At 36.6% G+C, this 14,764-nt stretch overlaps 1 protein-coding gene across 1 annotated transcript in view; it reads right to left on the bottom strand.

Annotated features, from left to right (window-relative positions):
* The window catches only part of ZGRF1 (zinc finger GRF-type containing 1), a 94,874-nt gene that overhangs the window by 51,287 nt on the left and 28,823 nt on the right, over positions 1–14,764 (bottom strand). The window contains exons 8-11 of the mRNA XM_051967141.1: positions 14,277–14,462; positions 11,563–11,668; positions 11,375–11,475; positions 1,253–1,367 (exon numbers count right to left, since the gene is read on the bottom strand). Of these exons, the coding sequence (XP_051823101.1) occupies positions 1,253–1,367; positions 11,375–11,475; positions 11,563–11,668; positions 14,277–14,462 (508 nt within the window). The remainder of the gene's footprint in view (positions 1–1,252; positions 1,368–11,374; positions 11,476–11,562; positions 11,669–14,276; positions 14,463–14,764) is intronic.

Raw genomic sequence — 14,764 nt, 5'->3', positions numbered from 1 at the left:
TGGTTGGAAAGCTAAGATTTTAAACTTAGAAGTAACTAGGAATATTGTGGAAGTACTCATTGGAATACCTCAGACCCAAGGGCTCTAGGTCAGTAGTATTCTGTCCTAAGATCTCACTGAGGTCTTTTAATTTAGGTCAAATACTCTCAACCTCAGAAATCCAGGAAAGACTAAAACATCCTAGAATTCTTTTAAAATTTATTTGAAAAAACAGAATAAGAAAAAAAGAAAAACAAAAGGAGTACAAAACAAAATAATCAAAAGACAACATTGTCATATACCTAGCACAACATCAAGGAGGATTCAAAATATATAATAACAAACTGTTCTTTGGTTCTCTACTGTATACCTTATTTACTTTATTCTTTTCCCCCCTTTCATTCCCTCCCATAACCCCCAAACAAGCTACAGTAAAAAAAAATTATATTTATGTATACATATGTAGATATACACACACCACTGCCCACATACACAGTCATGTCTTTCCTATCCCTGTTGATTCTTTAATTAAATTCTGCTCCATAACTTGCTTTGCTATTACTTATCTTTCCCCCAGCCAAGTATCCCTACCTTGTCTTCTTCCCTCATCCTTTGCTTCCTCACATGCCCAACCCTTCCTCTTGCTTATTCCTTTATAAATTTTGGAAGGTGCTATATCCTTCATGGTCTATATGCAGTATTGCCTATTAAATTCATTCCGAATGTGAGTAGGTTTTCAGAACTAAAAGCCCTCCTCCCCTGTCTAAGGCATCTCTGTCTATTCTTTCTCTGCAACTCATTTGTATAACATGAATATTATTTTTACCTTAACTCTGTCAATCTTTCTTTTGAGCTACCCTATTGTTGATGTGAATCTTAAACATATACTATATATTTCTCATGTAAAAAAACAATTTGTCCATGTTTAAATACTTTATTCATTTCCTTAAAAGTGATCTTTGATATTTACTCTTATATGTTAAAATTTCTATTTAGTTTGGGTTTAGTTGATAGAAAATCCTGAAAATCTGTAAATTTGTTGAATGTAAAACTAAAGATAATTTTGCTGGATATGGTATTTTTGGCTGCAAGCCTACCAGTTTTGATTGTCAGCAGATATGATCCCAGGACCTACAGTCTTTCATTGTAGTTGCTGATCAAATATGTTGTTTTTAGTTTATTAACAGCTATCCAACCATCAGTAATCTTGCTCAGATTGCAAGTACTACAAAAATGCAACAGATATATTTAAGATTACAATAGTAAAGCTTACCAGATGAAGTTCTTGCTTTCAGAGACTCAGGTAAGTTTATCATAATTTCTTCATTTCTCAGGCTCAAAGGAAAGGTAGAGTCTGGGGTCAGTGTCCTTTGTACTGGTGATATCATCTAAGCAGAAAAATTATATTATGAGCCAAAAGAAACAAATCAGCACATTAACATGTTTGGATTACCTACTTTTCAATTTGTCACTATTTTCTACAATTTAAATTTGCACATAGATAAATATTTAATTATTATAATTAACACTATTTAGGGACAAAGGAAGCTGTAAAGTCCTTTCAAATAAGATAGGATTAAAACTCCTTGATTCATTAAATCTCATAAGGTAGAATGTAAACAAATATTGAATTGCTCAAATGACTAAGAGTTACCTGATTTGGGTCTAGTTTAGAAGAAGTCAGGAAGCCTTGAAAATGTAAAGGAGAATAGACTTTAAAACTAAAAATGTTGAGCTCATGTAGTCCAACATTCTCATTTTGAAGATAAAGAAAATAAGGATCTCAGAGGTTAAGTGATTTGAACAAGGCCAAAAAATGTAATAAACAGCAGAGCCAAGATTTAAACCCAGATAACCAGTTTTTACTTCCAAAGATTTTCACAACATGCATCCTCAGAAACAATCCCATAGCACCCCAGTTAACAATACTTACTCAGAACTCATACAACAGTGTCTCTCGTTTTTGTATTTAATCATGAACGAGATAAAATGAGATCTTTCAAGACAGTTGTGAAAATCGAGTAAGGCTTCATCTATTTCAAAGTTTGAGTAGGCCTGAAGGACTTTAAGTCAAGGACATACTTAAAGTGTCTCCTCCCTGCTATCTTAAGGACATACTTAAAGTCTCTTCCTGCTATCCCGTCCCTGTTAGCCCCCTAAGGGCATACTTAAGTCCCCTTCTTGTTATCCTCCCTATTTCAGCCAAATATGGGCAACTATGTACTTGTTGGTCAAGTTCAATGTCTTGGATAGTTCCCGCGTTTAGAATGTAAGATCCTCAGCCAATAAGGATGAGGGTCAGTGGTGGGAGGGGGAATTTGCATTAGGGATAAAAGCGCTGACCCTACCCCCTACGGTGCCTCCTCCCTTCGATTGTCTGCTCGATGGGTGGGACTCCCCTTCTCGAGAATGTAAATAAACTTTGCTTTGCTTCTAGAGATCTATCCAGTTGTTTTTTTTAATGGTTTCTGACTCACACAATCATAAGTCAATATGTATCATTCTCTAAATTCTGGTATCCTAGGTCCATAACTAGACCACAAGCTTTTCCAAGGTAAGGATTGTTTCTTATTCCACTGTGCTCTTAGCATTAAGTACCACACCTTCCCAAAATAGCTCCTTAACAATAACATAAGCACAGGATTGAGATCCAGAGGATTAATTCTAGTTGAAACAAGGCAAATCATTTCAGCTTTCTTGGCTTGTTTCTCATCCCCATTGAGATGAGATTGAACTAGATGAAGGTCCGTTACATTTCTAGATTTGTGTACCTATGATCCCACAATTCTATAATACTTGATGTTTCAAAATTTAGTCAAAATTTAGTCTGTGTAATGGGCTGAGGCTAGAGTTGATGCAGAGGTCCCAAGCACGTGAGGCTAAATAGTAATTGGACCATACTCTATTAATATATATGCTTGGAGAAAGAATGGCCCCCGCCCACTCTTTGTTCAAGTCTTTTTTTTTTTTTTTTTAATATATTTTATTTTATTTTATAATAACTTTATATTGACAGAATCCATGCCAGGATAATTTTTTTTACAACATTATCCATTGCACTTGCTTCTGTTCCCTCCCTCCCTCTAGCCCCGCCCCTAGATAGCAAGCAGTCCTATACATGTTAGATATGTTGCAGTATATCCTAGATACAATATATGTTTGCAGAACTGAACAGTTCTCTTGTTGCACAGGGAGAATTGGATTCAGAAGGTAAAAATAACCCAGGAAGAAAAACAAAAATGCAAATAGTTCACATTTGTTTCCCAGTGTTCTTTCTTTGGGTGTAGCTGCTTCTGTCCATCATTGATCAATTAAAACTAAGTTAGGTCTCTTTGTCAAAGAAATGCACTTCCATCAGAATACATCCTCATACAATATCGTTGTTGAAGTGTATAATGATCTCCTGGTTCTGCTCATTTCACTTAGCATCAGTTCATGTAAGTCTCTCCAAGCCTCTCTGTATTCATCCTGCTGGTCATTTCTTACAGAACAATAATATTCCATAACATTTATATACCACAATTTACCCAGCCATTCTCCAATTGATGGGCACCCATTCAATTTCCACTTTCTAGCCACTACAAACAGGGCTGTCACAAACATTTTGGCACATACAGGTCCCTTTCCCTTCTTTAGTATTTCTCTGGGATATAAGCCCAGAAGTAACACTGCTGGATCAAAGGGTATGCACAGTTTGATAACTTTGGGGGCATAATTCCAGATTGCTCTCCATCTTTCTGCAAGTCTTGATGTGTTGTATAGGAAATGACATTTTTGGTGAGTGGAGGCAAGGGAGTGGAAAAGGAAGCGGAAGGGGAGACTGTTGGCTGGCGTCTTGACACAGCTGTTCGCATTGCCATTGGGAGGGCCCTTCATCTCCAATCCCCCTCTGTTAGCTGGCTTCCTGTTGCAGCTGCCCATATTGCTATCGCGATCTTTCTTGCCCATATTGCTATCGCAATCCTTTTTCACCTCTTCACTTCAATAAAGATTGAAGATTTTTCTCTTAACCTGAATTCCTGACTCCGGCTGATTTTAAATACGCGGTCATCACATTTGGCGTATGAATGGACAATTTTGCCACAGGGAATGAAAAACAGCCCCACTATATGTCAAATGTATGTTGCTGCTGATCTTGCTCCAGTAAGAAAAGCATTTCCAAAAGTTTTGCTATTACATTATATGGATGATATATTGGGATGTGCACCTGAGGGACAAATGCTAGAAGCATGTCTACAAAAGACCATAGAAACACTAAGATACTACAAATTGTACATAGCTGAAGAGAAAATTCAAAGACATGCTCCTTTTCAATATTTAGGATATGAAGTATATCCTAAGGGGCTTACAGTACAAAAACTGTCCTTAAGAACAGAAAAGTTAAACACCTTAAATGATTTTCAGAAATTGATAGGAGATATCCAATAGATGCGACCAGTGTTAGGCTTGACTACTTATCAGTTACAACCATTATATGACATTTTAAGGGGAGATAGTGCTTTAAATTCACCACAGCAGCTTACAAAAGAAGCTCAAGAGGCTTTGAGAAAAGTTGAACTGGCTTTATCCAATGTGGTTGAAAGAGTTACTCAAAAACCCTAGGAAATATCAGTTTTTGCCACACAAGAGGCACCTACAGCAGTCCTTCATCAAGGAGACAGTGTGATAGAGTGGGTGAACCTCCTGGCACAACCAGAACAAAGCCTTATTCCTTACCCAGTGCTTGTGGCTAGAATTTTATTAAAGGCCATTAAGCGAGCAGTACAATTATCTGGGACAAGACCTGACAAGATATACACCTTTTACACCAATACACAAATTAATGTGTGTTGTGAAACCATCCCAGAGTGGCAAATTTTATTAGCCATGGCTCCAAATTTTACACACAGGATTCCATTAAAGATAACTAGACTTTTACATAATTGGTGATGGATTCTTGAAGAAAGTTTCTAAAGTTCCTCTTAAAGGACCTTTATAGAGGTATCCAAATGCAATATTTGTGCTGTATACCCTCATGACTTAACTATAAAGAGAGTAGTCAGAACTCCTTTTCAGTCCACTCAGCTGAATTTTATGCGATCATGCTAGCTCTCACTTATTACCCAGGAGACATAAATATAATATCTGAGTCGGCCTATTCAGTAGATGTGGTACAAAGAATTGCCACAGCCCAAATAAAATTTGCAGCTTCTAATATATATCAGCTCTTTAAGGAACTTCAGGAGCAAGTGAGAAAGCATCCAGGAAAGATTTATATCTTAGTATGTCCACTCACATTGTAGACTTCCAGGTGCTATTTTTGATGGGAATTCAAAGGCAGATAGCCTTTTAACTATGTTAGCCAGTACGCCTTTATTTTAGGAGGCCCAGGAATCCCATTTTAAATACCATCAGGCTACTCGAGCTTTGCATTTACAATTTGGGATAACAAAAGAGGAAGCTAGGAGCATAGTAAAAAGCTATACAGCTTGCCTTCCTTTCCACATCCTTACACTGCCTCCAGGGAAGAACCCTCATGGTTTGAGACCCAATGAAATCTGGCAAATGGATGTGACCCATTATAAATCTTTCGGTCGTCATTCTTTTATCCATGTTGTGGTAGACAACTTTTCAGGATTCACTTTTGCCATACCAGCAGCAAAAGAGACAGCCCGAGTGGTCACTGAATTCCTCACGCAAGCATTTGCCATTATGGGTGTGCCACAAGCAATAAAAATGGTCCTGCATATACCTCCAAACATTTTGCACACTTTTATGCACAGTATAAAATTTTACACACCACTGGCATATCCTTTAATCCTCAAGGACAGGCAATAGTGGAGAGGAGAAATAGAGACATTAAGACGCTGCTCCAAAAACAAAAGAAAGGGGGAGCCACAGGTAACCCTAGAGAACTACTAAATCTAACCCTTTATACTATTAACTTCTTGATTTTTGACAAAGATGCATTGGCTCCAGCAGACAGGTTTTATAACCCACCAGAAGGGCAGTGTTCAGTGCGGACAGCTCCACTATCTTTAGATAATCGCCAGGTGATGTGGAGAGACCCAGAAAGTGGTGAATGGAAGGGACCAGATAGGCTAACTGCGTGGGGGAGAGGGTTTGCTTGTATCTCTATAGGTGGAGAAGGAATCAGATAAGTGCCAACAAGCCATATTTGCCTTGTCCATCGCAGAGAGATGGAGCAGACCTTGAAACGGAGAAGACCCAAGAAATATCGGGTGGTTCTGTTGCTGATTGTGCTCACCATTGAAAGAGCAGTAATGGCGTTTGACTCATGGACATAGTTGGGACTTGAAAACCCTCAGGAATCATTGGATTCTCTGAGACATAAGATTATGATAGGACTTAAAAACCCTCAGTAATCATCGGATTCTTTGAGACATAAGACTTGAAAGCCCTCGGGAATCATTGGATTTTCTGAGAAATGATAAGACTTACAAGACTTCAAAATCTGCTGGACTCTCTAACACATAAAAAGACTTTTGCAGGACTTCAAAAACTTGGGGGGATCATTGGATTCCCTGACATGTGAAGCAATGGACAATAAATTGGTTTTGGACTATCTCTTGGCTGCTGAAGGTGTATGTGTGACTGCTGTTTACATACTCTCCTTCTAGGACTTCTGGCAATCTTTTACAACACAATGTTGATTTATATTGTTTGTTATACCGTTACTTGTGTGTACAATTCATGTTTGTTACACCACATCAAGCCTGCACTGACTGTGGGGAGAGTCATCACTAATAGCCTTTGCGTTATTGCTAGGTGCTTGTGTAATATCTCCCATGCTGATGGGTTTATGCATAATAAGACCCTTCAGCCCAGAAAGCCGCTAGCAACCCCCACTTCCCTTTGGTGCTTTTCATCTCCCTTCCTGAGATGTCAGGGAGGGCGTGATTATCTCCTTTTTAGTGCTTTCACCTCCCTTCCTGAGAAGTCAGGGGGGTCGTGATCACCTCCTTTTTGGTGCTTTCACCTCCTTTCCTGAGAAGTCAGGGAGGGTGTGATCACCTCCCCTTGGGGGCTCTGACCTCCCTGAGGAGTCAGGGATGGCATGACCACCTGTGTTCTAAAACAAAAGAAAGCAGGAGATGTAATGGGCTGAGGCTGGAGTTGATGCACTGAGGTCCCAAGCACGTGAGGCTAAATAGTAATTGGACCATACTCTATTAATATATATGCTTGGAGAAAGAATGGCCCCCACCCACTCTTTGTGCAAGTCCTGATATGTTGTATAGGAAATGACATTTTTGGTGGGTGGAGGCAAGGGAGTGGAAAGGGAAGCGGAAGGGAAGACTGCTGGCTGGCGTCTTGACATAGCTGCTCGCATTGCCATTGTGATGGCCCTTCATCTCTGATCCCCCTCTACTAGCTAGCTTCCTGTCGCAGCTGTCCATGTTGCTATCGCAATCTTTCTTGCCCATATTGCTATCACAATCCTTTTTCACCTCTTCACTTCAATAAAGATTGAAGATTTTTCTCTTAACCTGAATTCCTGACTCCGGCTGATTTTAAATATGCGGTCATCACAAGTCTGATTGAAAGTGTTACTATATTATTTGGTGAACAACTAACCTGAGTGAGACAGGATAGTTTCTAGCAACAGGGTTTGATTGGGTCACTAATAAATTGAATGAAACCCACCTTAAGACCTAGCACCTGAATGAATCCTCTTGATGGCCACAGATTTAAAGATTACCCTCAAAGATTATCCAAATCTAAGTGGATACAGCCCATTAAAATGAACTTTCCTGAACAAGTCAGATTTGAATACAACAGATTTAAATGGACTCCATTTTAAGTTACTGAGTTAATGAAGAGAAGGGAAACAAATGGCTATTAATTATGTTATTATTAAAAGATATTACTAAAAGAAGTAAAAAGTATTATATTTCTAAACTAAAAGTTGTAAAAGGAAGTATTGGCCTGTTATAGTAGGAAGAATTTCCTCACCCAAGAATTTACTACACAATGAAAATACAGGTCCATTCTGTTTCTTATTCCATCTTGTCTGTCTTAATTAAATTAATTGCTTTAAAATAGTTCTGTGTATGTGTGTGAGTGTACACACACTTGGGGGCGCCTGGGACCTGGGTGAGCTCCTCTGCAGCTGGGGGCCCGCTCCTGGGAGCTCCAGGTTTACACACGCTGAGGAATTTATTTTTGCTCAGGAAGAGGAGGCAGCCTTTGGCCTCCATGGAAATCCCCTTGTCACTGTCCCTGCTGTAACCCACTGTTTGGAACAGGAACTGCAGGAGGGACAGGAAGCAGAGGTGGCTTCTCTACAAGTCACCTAGAGCTTGTGGGCCAGAGCATGGAGGAGATGGGGCCACCATGAAGAAGCTGACACTTAGCAAGGGCCAGGTCAAAGCAGAGGCCCAACAAGCCTGGCTGAGCACAGGCAAGCAAGCTTGGAGGCTGAAGCACAGGACTGGATCTGCTGCTAAAGGCCCCCAGCAACCTGGCCAAGCTGCAGGTGGTGGTGGAGGCCAGCACCTAGTGCATCATCCATCTGGCTGGCCATTGGGAGAGGCATCAAGTGCCGTTGCTGGCCAAGTATCAGGCTCTGAAGAAGCGCCAGGACCAGAGAGAGTTTGAGTCGTCGCACAAGGCTGTGGAGCTCCAGGTCCCGCAGGAGTGTGTGTACAGGCGGTAGCTGTGGGATTCTGCCACAAAGATGGTTTATACAAGCAATTGGTCAAGGAGCTGGACACCCTGGCTGGCAACATGGCTTGTTCAACCTATACCCATAGAATTCTGGAGATCATGGGCAGCATCAGGAAGGAGAAGGAGATCACCAAGATTCTCTCTGACACCAAACTGCTTCAGAAAGAGATCAATGCTCTGACTGGCATGCTAGACCACACCTTCGCTGTAACAGACAAAGGGTATTGATAGATAGATAAGACAGATAGCAATATAGGGATATAGATAGGTAAGAGATATATATTGATATATTGATAAATCAATATATCTATATTTATATTGAAAGATATACACACACATACATATATACACATACATAATACTCTGGGTAGAGTATTATGGAAAATAAATGGAAAACAATTGGAGAAAGATTTATTATTACTTTTTTAGAACTGGGATAGCCAAATTAAGCTGCCAAAAGAATAGGTGTTGTGATATATTGTATTTAACATATATAACATATTTAACATGTATGGGACCACCTGCCATCTAGGGGAGGGAATGGAAGGAAGGAGGGGAAAAGTTGAAACTGAAGTTTTTGCAAGGGTCAATGTTGAAAAATTACCCATGCATATGTTTTGTATATAAAAAGCTGTAATAACAAAAAAAAAGTGTTGTGCCTCTACATGCTTCCTCTTACCTCAAGAAAAGAGTTCTTGAAATTCACTTAGAATTAGGTAATTCAGAACTTTGAACTTATAAAAAGAACATTAAGCAATTGTTTTTGCTGTCATGTAACTTCAGAAAACAGGGTGGAAAAAAATCCTTTTTTCTCAACATAATGTAGCCCTTTTGCAATATGTGTATCTTCTCTTGCCACTAAGTACTTATTTATGGAAAAACATTTATAAACAGATAGTTATGGATTATTATTATTATATTTGTAAGACAGTGCTGAAGGAGTTTACACAAGCGCTAAAAGAAATGATGAACTGGCAGCCAAAACTCACAAACTAAAAATATTAAAATTACAAAAAAGTAACCAATAGGTCTTTTAAATACTCCTAGATAAACAAAGGGATAAAAATTGAGGTTTTGAAAATAAGGTACATTTTTTTAAAAATTACAACAGGATAGAATCCTATAACAATTAGAGAAAAATCAGTTGAGAGAAAGTAAGAAGGGCAGAAATAGATTCTCAAGATTTCAATTTTTAGTAACTTGGAATTAGGAAAACTAAAAAATAAAGGAAATTAGAAATGCTACATGATCAATAAAGTCATGCTTTGAGTATTCTCTATTGAAAGGGATGTCCTAATAAATTTGGAAATATAAAGAAGAATTGCACATGTTTAACATATATTAGATTACTTGCTATCTAGGGGAGAAAGTGCAAGGAAAGGAGGGAGAAAAATTTGGGACACAAAATTGTACAAGGATGAATGTTGTAAACTCTATTTGCATATATTTTGAAAATAAGCTAGTATTAAAAAAATGAATTTCAAAAATTTCAAAAAGGGAAGGGATGTCCACTGCATTACAGCTTCAAATTAGTTCAAGTAATTATCCAATATAACCACTCCTTTTTATATTCTGGTATTAGAAGTTGAAGGGAACATTTGTCCTTTGTTTGCAATACAATTAATGAGAGCAAGAATATAATATTTTATTATAACTTTTTTATTGACAGAACATATGCATGGGTAATTTTTTTACAATATTATCCCTTGCACTCACTTCTATTCCAACTTTTCCCTTCTCTCCCTCCACCCCTTTTCCTAGTTGGCAAGAAGTCTTATAGATGTTAAATATGTTATGGTATATCCTAGATACAATATATACGTGCAAAACCATACAGTTCTCTTGTTGCACGGGGAGGTAAAAATAACCTGAGGAGAAAAACAAATGCAAGTAGTCCACATTCATTTCCCAGTGATCCTTCTCTGGGTTTATCTGATTCTGCCCATCATTGCTCACTCAATTGGAACTAAATTAGATCTTCTCTTTGTCGAAGATATCCACTTCCATCAGAATACATCCTCATACAGTATTATTGTTGAAATATATAATGATCTCCTGGTTCTGCTCATTTCACTTAGCATCAGTTCATTAAGTCTCTCCAAGCCTCTCTGTGTTCATCCTACTGGTCATTTCTTAGACAACAATAATATTCCATAACATTCATATACCATAATTTACCCAACCATTCTCCAATTGATGGGCATCCATTCATTTTTCAGTTTCTAGCCACTACAAACAAGGCTGCCACAAACATTTTGGCACATACAGGTCCCTTTCTCTTCTTTAGAATCTCTTGCTGGATCAAAGGGTATGCACAATTTGATAACTTTTTGGCATAATTCCAGATTGCTCTCCAGAATGGTTGGATTCGTTCACAACTCCACCAACAATGCATCAGTATCCCAGTTTTCCCGCATCCCCTCCAACATTTACCATTATTTTTTCCTGTCATCTTAGCCAATCTGACAGGTGTGTAGTGGTATCTCAGAGTTGTCTTAATTTGCATTTCTCTGATCAATAGTGATTTGGAACACCCTTTAGTATGAGTAGAAATAGTTTCAATTTTATCATCTGAAAATTATTTGTTCATATCCTTTGACCATTTATCAATTGGAGAATGGTTTGATTGTAAGAATATAATCTTAAAAGACATGGTATCATTCACATTCTTTTAACAATAATATGTAAAAAATAATTCCCCAAACTATGAAAGGTTTGTTTATACCTTATTTATTTCCCATGAGGACCCTTCTGATAATTTCAAATTGTGGTCCAAAGAATAAGATGACACAGTATTGCCAGAATCAGTAAAAGGGAAATCCAAAACTGTTATGAAGGAAAAAAAAAAAACAACCATACTTAATAACTATTCCTAGTGTTATTAGTCAATTTACAAAGTTAAATCTCACTTACAAGTATTATTTTCATTTGGGTCCTTAATAAAGTCAGTTGACATCTGAAAATCCTCTTTTTCTCTGAAGCTTAGACCTTCTTCCAAAAAGTTTTCTCCATCTGAGGGCTTAAATATATACATTTATTTACCTCATTAAAATTAACAATGAATTAAAAACATTTTTGCCATGAAAAGAACATTTTCAAATCACAAAATTGTCACTGTGACTGGAGTACATTATTGAACACAAAAGAGATAATTTCAATTATATTAAGTTAAAAAGTTTTTGTAATCAATGCAAATAAGACTAGAAGGGAAGCAATAAACTGGGGAAAAATTTTACATTCAAGAGTTCTGATAAATTCCTCATTTATAAAATATAGAGAATTGACTCAAATTTATAACAATTCAAGTCATTCTCCAATTGATAAATGGTCAAAAGATATGAATAGGCAATTTTCGGATCGACACCATTTCTAGTCATGTGAAAAATCACTATTGATCAAAGAAATGAAAACTCTGAGGTACCACTATATAACTCTCAGATTGGCTAACATGACAGGAAAAATAATGACGAATGTTGGAGGGGATGTGGAAAACTGGGACACTAATACATTGTTAGTGGAATTGTGAACTGATCCAACCATTCTGGAAAGCAGTTGGAACTATCCCAAAGGGCTATCAAAATGTACACACCCTTTGACCCAGCAGTGTTTTTACTGAACTTATATCGCAAAGAGATCTTAAAGGAGGGAAAGGAACTCACATAAGCAAAAATGTTTGTGACCACCCTTTTTGTAGTGGCAAGAAACTGGAAACTGAGTGGAGTTGAGGAATGGCTAAATAAGTTATAGTATATGAATGTTATGAAATATTATTATTCTATAAGAAATGATCAGCAGGATGATTTCAGAGAGGCCTGGAGAGACTTACATGAATTGATTGATGCTAAGAGAAATAAGCAGAATCAGGAGATCATTGTACATGGCAACCATAAGATTATATGAAGATCAATTCTGATCTCAATCTCTGCTGATTGAGGCCAGTTCCAATGATCTTATGATGAAGAGAGTTATCTACATCCAGAGAAAAGTCTTTGGAAACTGAATGTGGATCATAACATAGCATTTTCACTCTTTTTGTTGTTTGCTTGCATTTTGTTTTCTTTCTCATTTCTGTTTCCTTTTTGATCTAATTTTTCTTGTGTAGCACAATAATTGTATAAATATGTATACATATATTAGATTTAACATATATATATATATATATATATATATATATGTTTTAATTTATATTGGATTACTTGCCATCTAAAGGAGGGGGTGGGGGGAAAGGGGAGAAAATTTGGAACATAAGGTTTTTCAAGGGTTAATGGTGAAAAATTATCCATGCATGTCCATATCCATAAAAAGCTTCAATGAAAAAATAATAAAATAAAATAAAATAAACAAAATAAACAAAAGACTAATAGGAAAAATATTAACAAATTCAACAAAGGCAACATAGTGTATATGGAATGAGAACTGGATTAGAAGTCAAGAAAACTCAATTTTATTCATGACAGGATCATAGGTATTGGACAATCTCTTTCAGTGTCTCCATATATTAAATGGGAATAACAAATGACCTCTTTAACATAAAGGATTTAATGAGAAAAAATGATACAAAAGAGAAAATGTTTTGTTTTGTTTTTTTTTTTTAATTTTATTTTATTTAATAATAACTTTGTATTGACAGAATCCATGCCAGGATAATTTTTACACGACATTATCCCTTGCAATCACTTATGTTTCGTTTTTTCCCCTCCCTCCCTCTTCCCCCCCCCCCAAGATGGCAAGCAGTCCTATATATGTTAAATATGTTGCAGTCTATCCTAGATACAATACATATTTGCAGAACCGAACAGTTCTCCCGCTGCACAGGGAGAATTGGATTCAGAAGGTAAAAATAACTCGGGAAGAAAATCAAAAATGCAAATAGTTCACATTCATTTCCCAGTATTCCTTCTTTGGGTGTAGCTGTTTCTGTCCATCATTTCTCCAATGAAACTCAGTTGAGTCCAAAAGAGAAAATGTTTGAAAAGCATAATATATAAGATAAATGTTAGGTATAATTATAGTAATCTTTACTCAAATGGTATATGTGAAGAACATTTCAAGAACATTATACACACTTGTGTGTCACTAAAATATGTACTGTCCCCCTTTACCAATCAGCCTCAAGGTTAAACTCTTAATTGTATTAATTAACTGCCTAATTGTATATTAAATGAAGGAAGTTCTAAAACAGTGTGGAGATGTTCCACTTAGGACCCAATCAAGAGCTGGCTGTATTTCAATGAGGTTCAATTTCAAGGAATTAAACTCCAAGGTTATTTACATTTCTGGATCAGACTTTTTCTATAACATTTATTAACATGTATATAGATTTCCACAATTAGAGGCACCATTCTGCATACCTTTGTGAATTGGTATTCCTATTTTAATAGATCCATTATTTTTTTCATTAATTATAATCCTTTTATGCAGAAAGTAACAATTCTTTGAATACTTGTTCCTAAAAAGTAAGTGTTTTTTAAAATGTTTTTTTTCCCCTAATCCTAAGTTTTTGGATCAATGTACTGATTTAGCTCTACCACTACTTTTACTAGTATAACTCTCTTCAAAGAATGTATTTTGGTATTAAAATAAGGGAAAATAATACGCTGAAATAGAAACATAAGAAATCTTTTTACCTGTAAGAAGTCAGTCATCATACAACTACTAGGCAACTTTGGTGTCAAAAAGCAAGGTCCTTGTGTGAAGCTCTTGTATTCCACACTATCTGGATATTGATTCCACTCCATCTGAGAACTGGATCTTCTGATCATTACCTCACTAGAAGCTGATCCTGGCACTTGGTGCCCCTGAAATTCAACTCCCTAGAAATTAAAAATGAAAATATTTAAAATGCACAAGGAAGAAGAATCCATTTTTAATATCTATTTAGAAAAATCATAGCTTGGTTTTCTATAAAATGTCAACTAAGGTAAATAATTACTAAGACATTGATTCTCATCCTACAATAGAAACTGCAAAATTACTCAAATGCTAAAGCTCAGAAAATATTTGCTATTCTATCCTAAAGTATAAATAGAAAATATCTAAAATATATATTTAAAAAGAAATTAGATAAGAGGCAGTAACTGTTTTGCTTTCCTCTAGAACATTATGTATGTGTATA

Source organism: Antechinus flavipes, chromosome 6, assembly GCF_016432865.1.
Source record: "Antechinus flavipes isolate AdamAnt ecotype Samford, QLD, Australia chromosome 6, AdamAnt_v2, whole genome shotgun sequence".
In the NCBI taxonomy this organism is placed as follows: Eukaryota; Metazoa; Chordata; class Mammalia; order Dasyuromorphia; family Dasyuridae; genus Antechinus; species Antechinus flavipes.
Note: the sequence above shows the minus strand (reverse complement) of the source record. Positions and strands in the feature narration are given on the sequence as shown.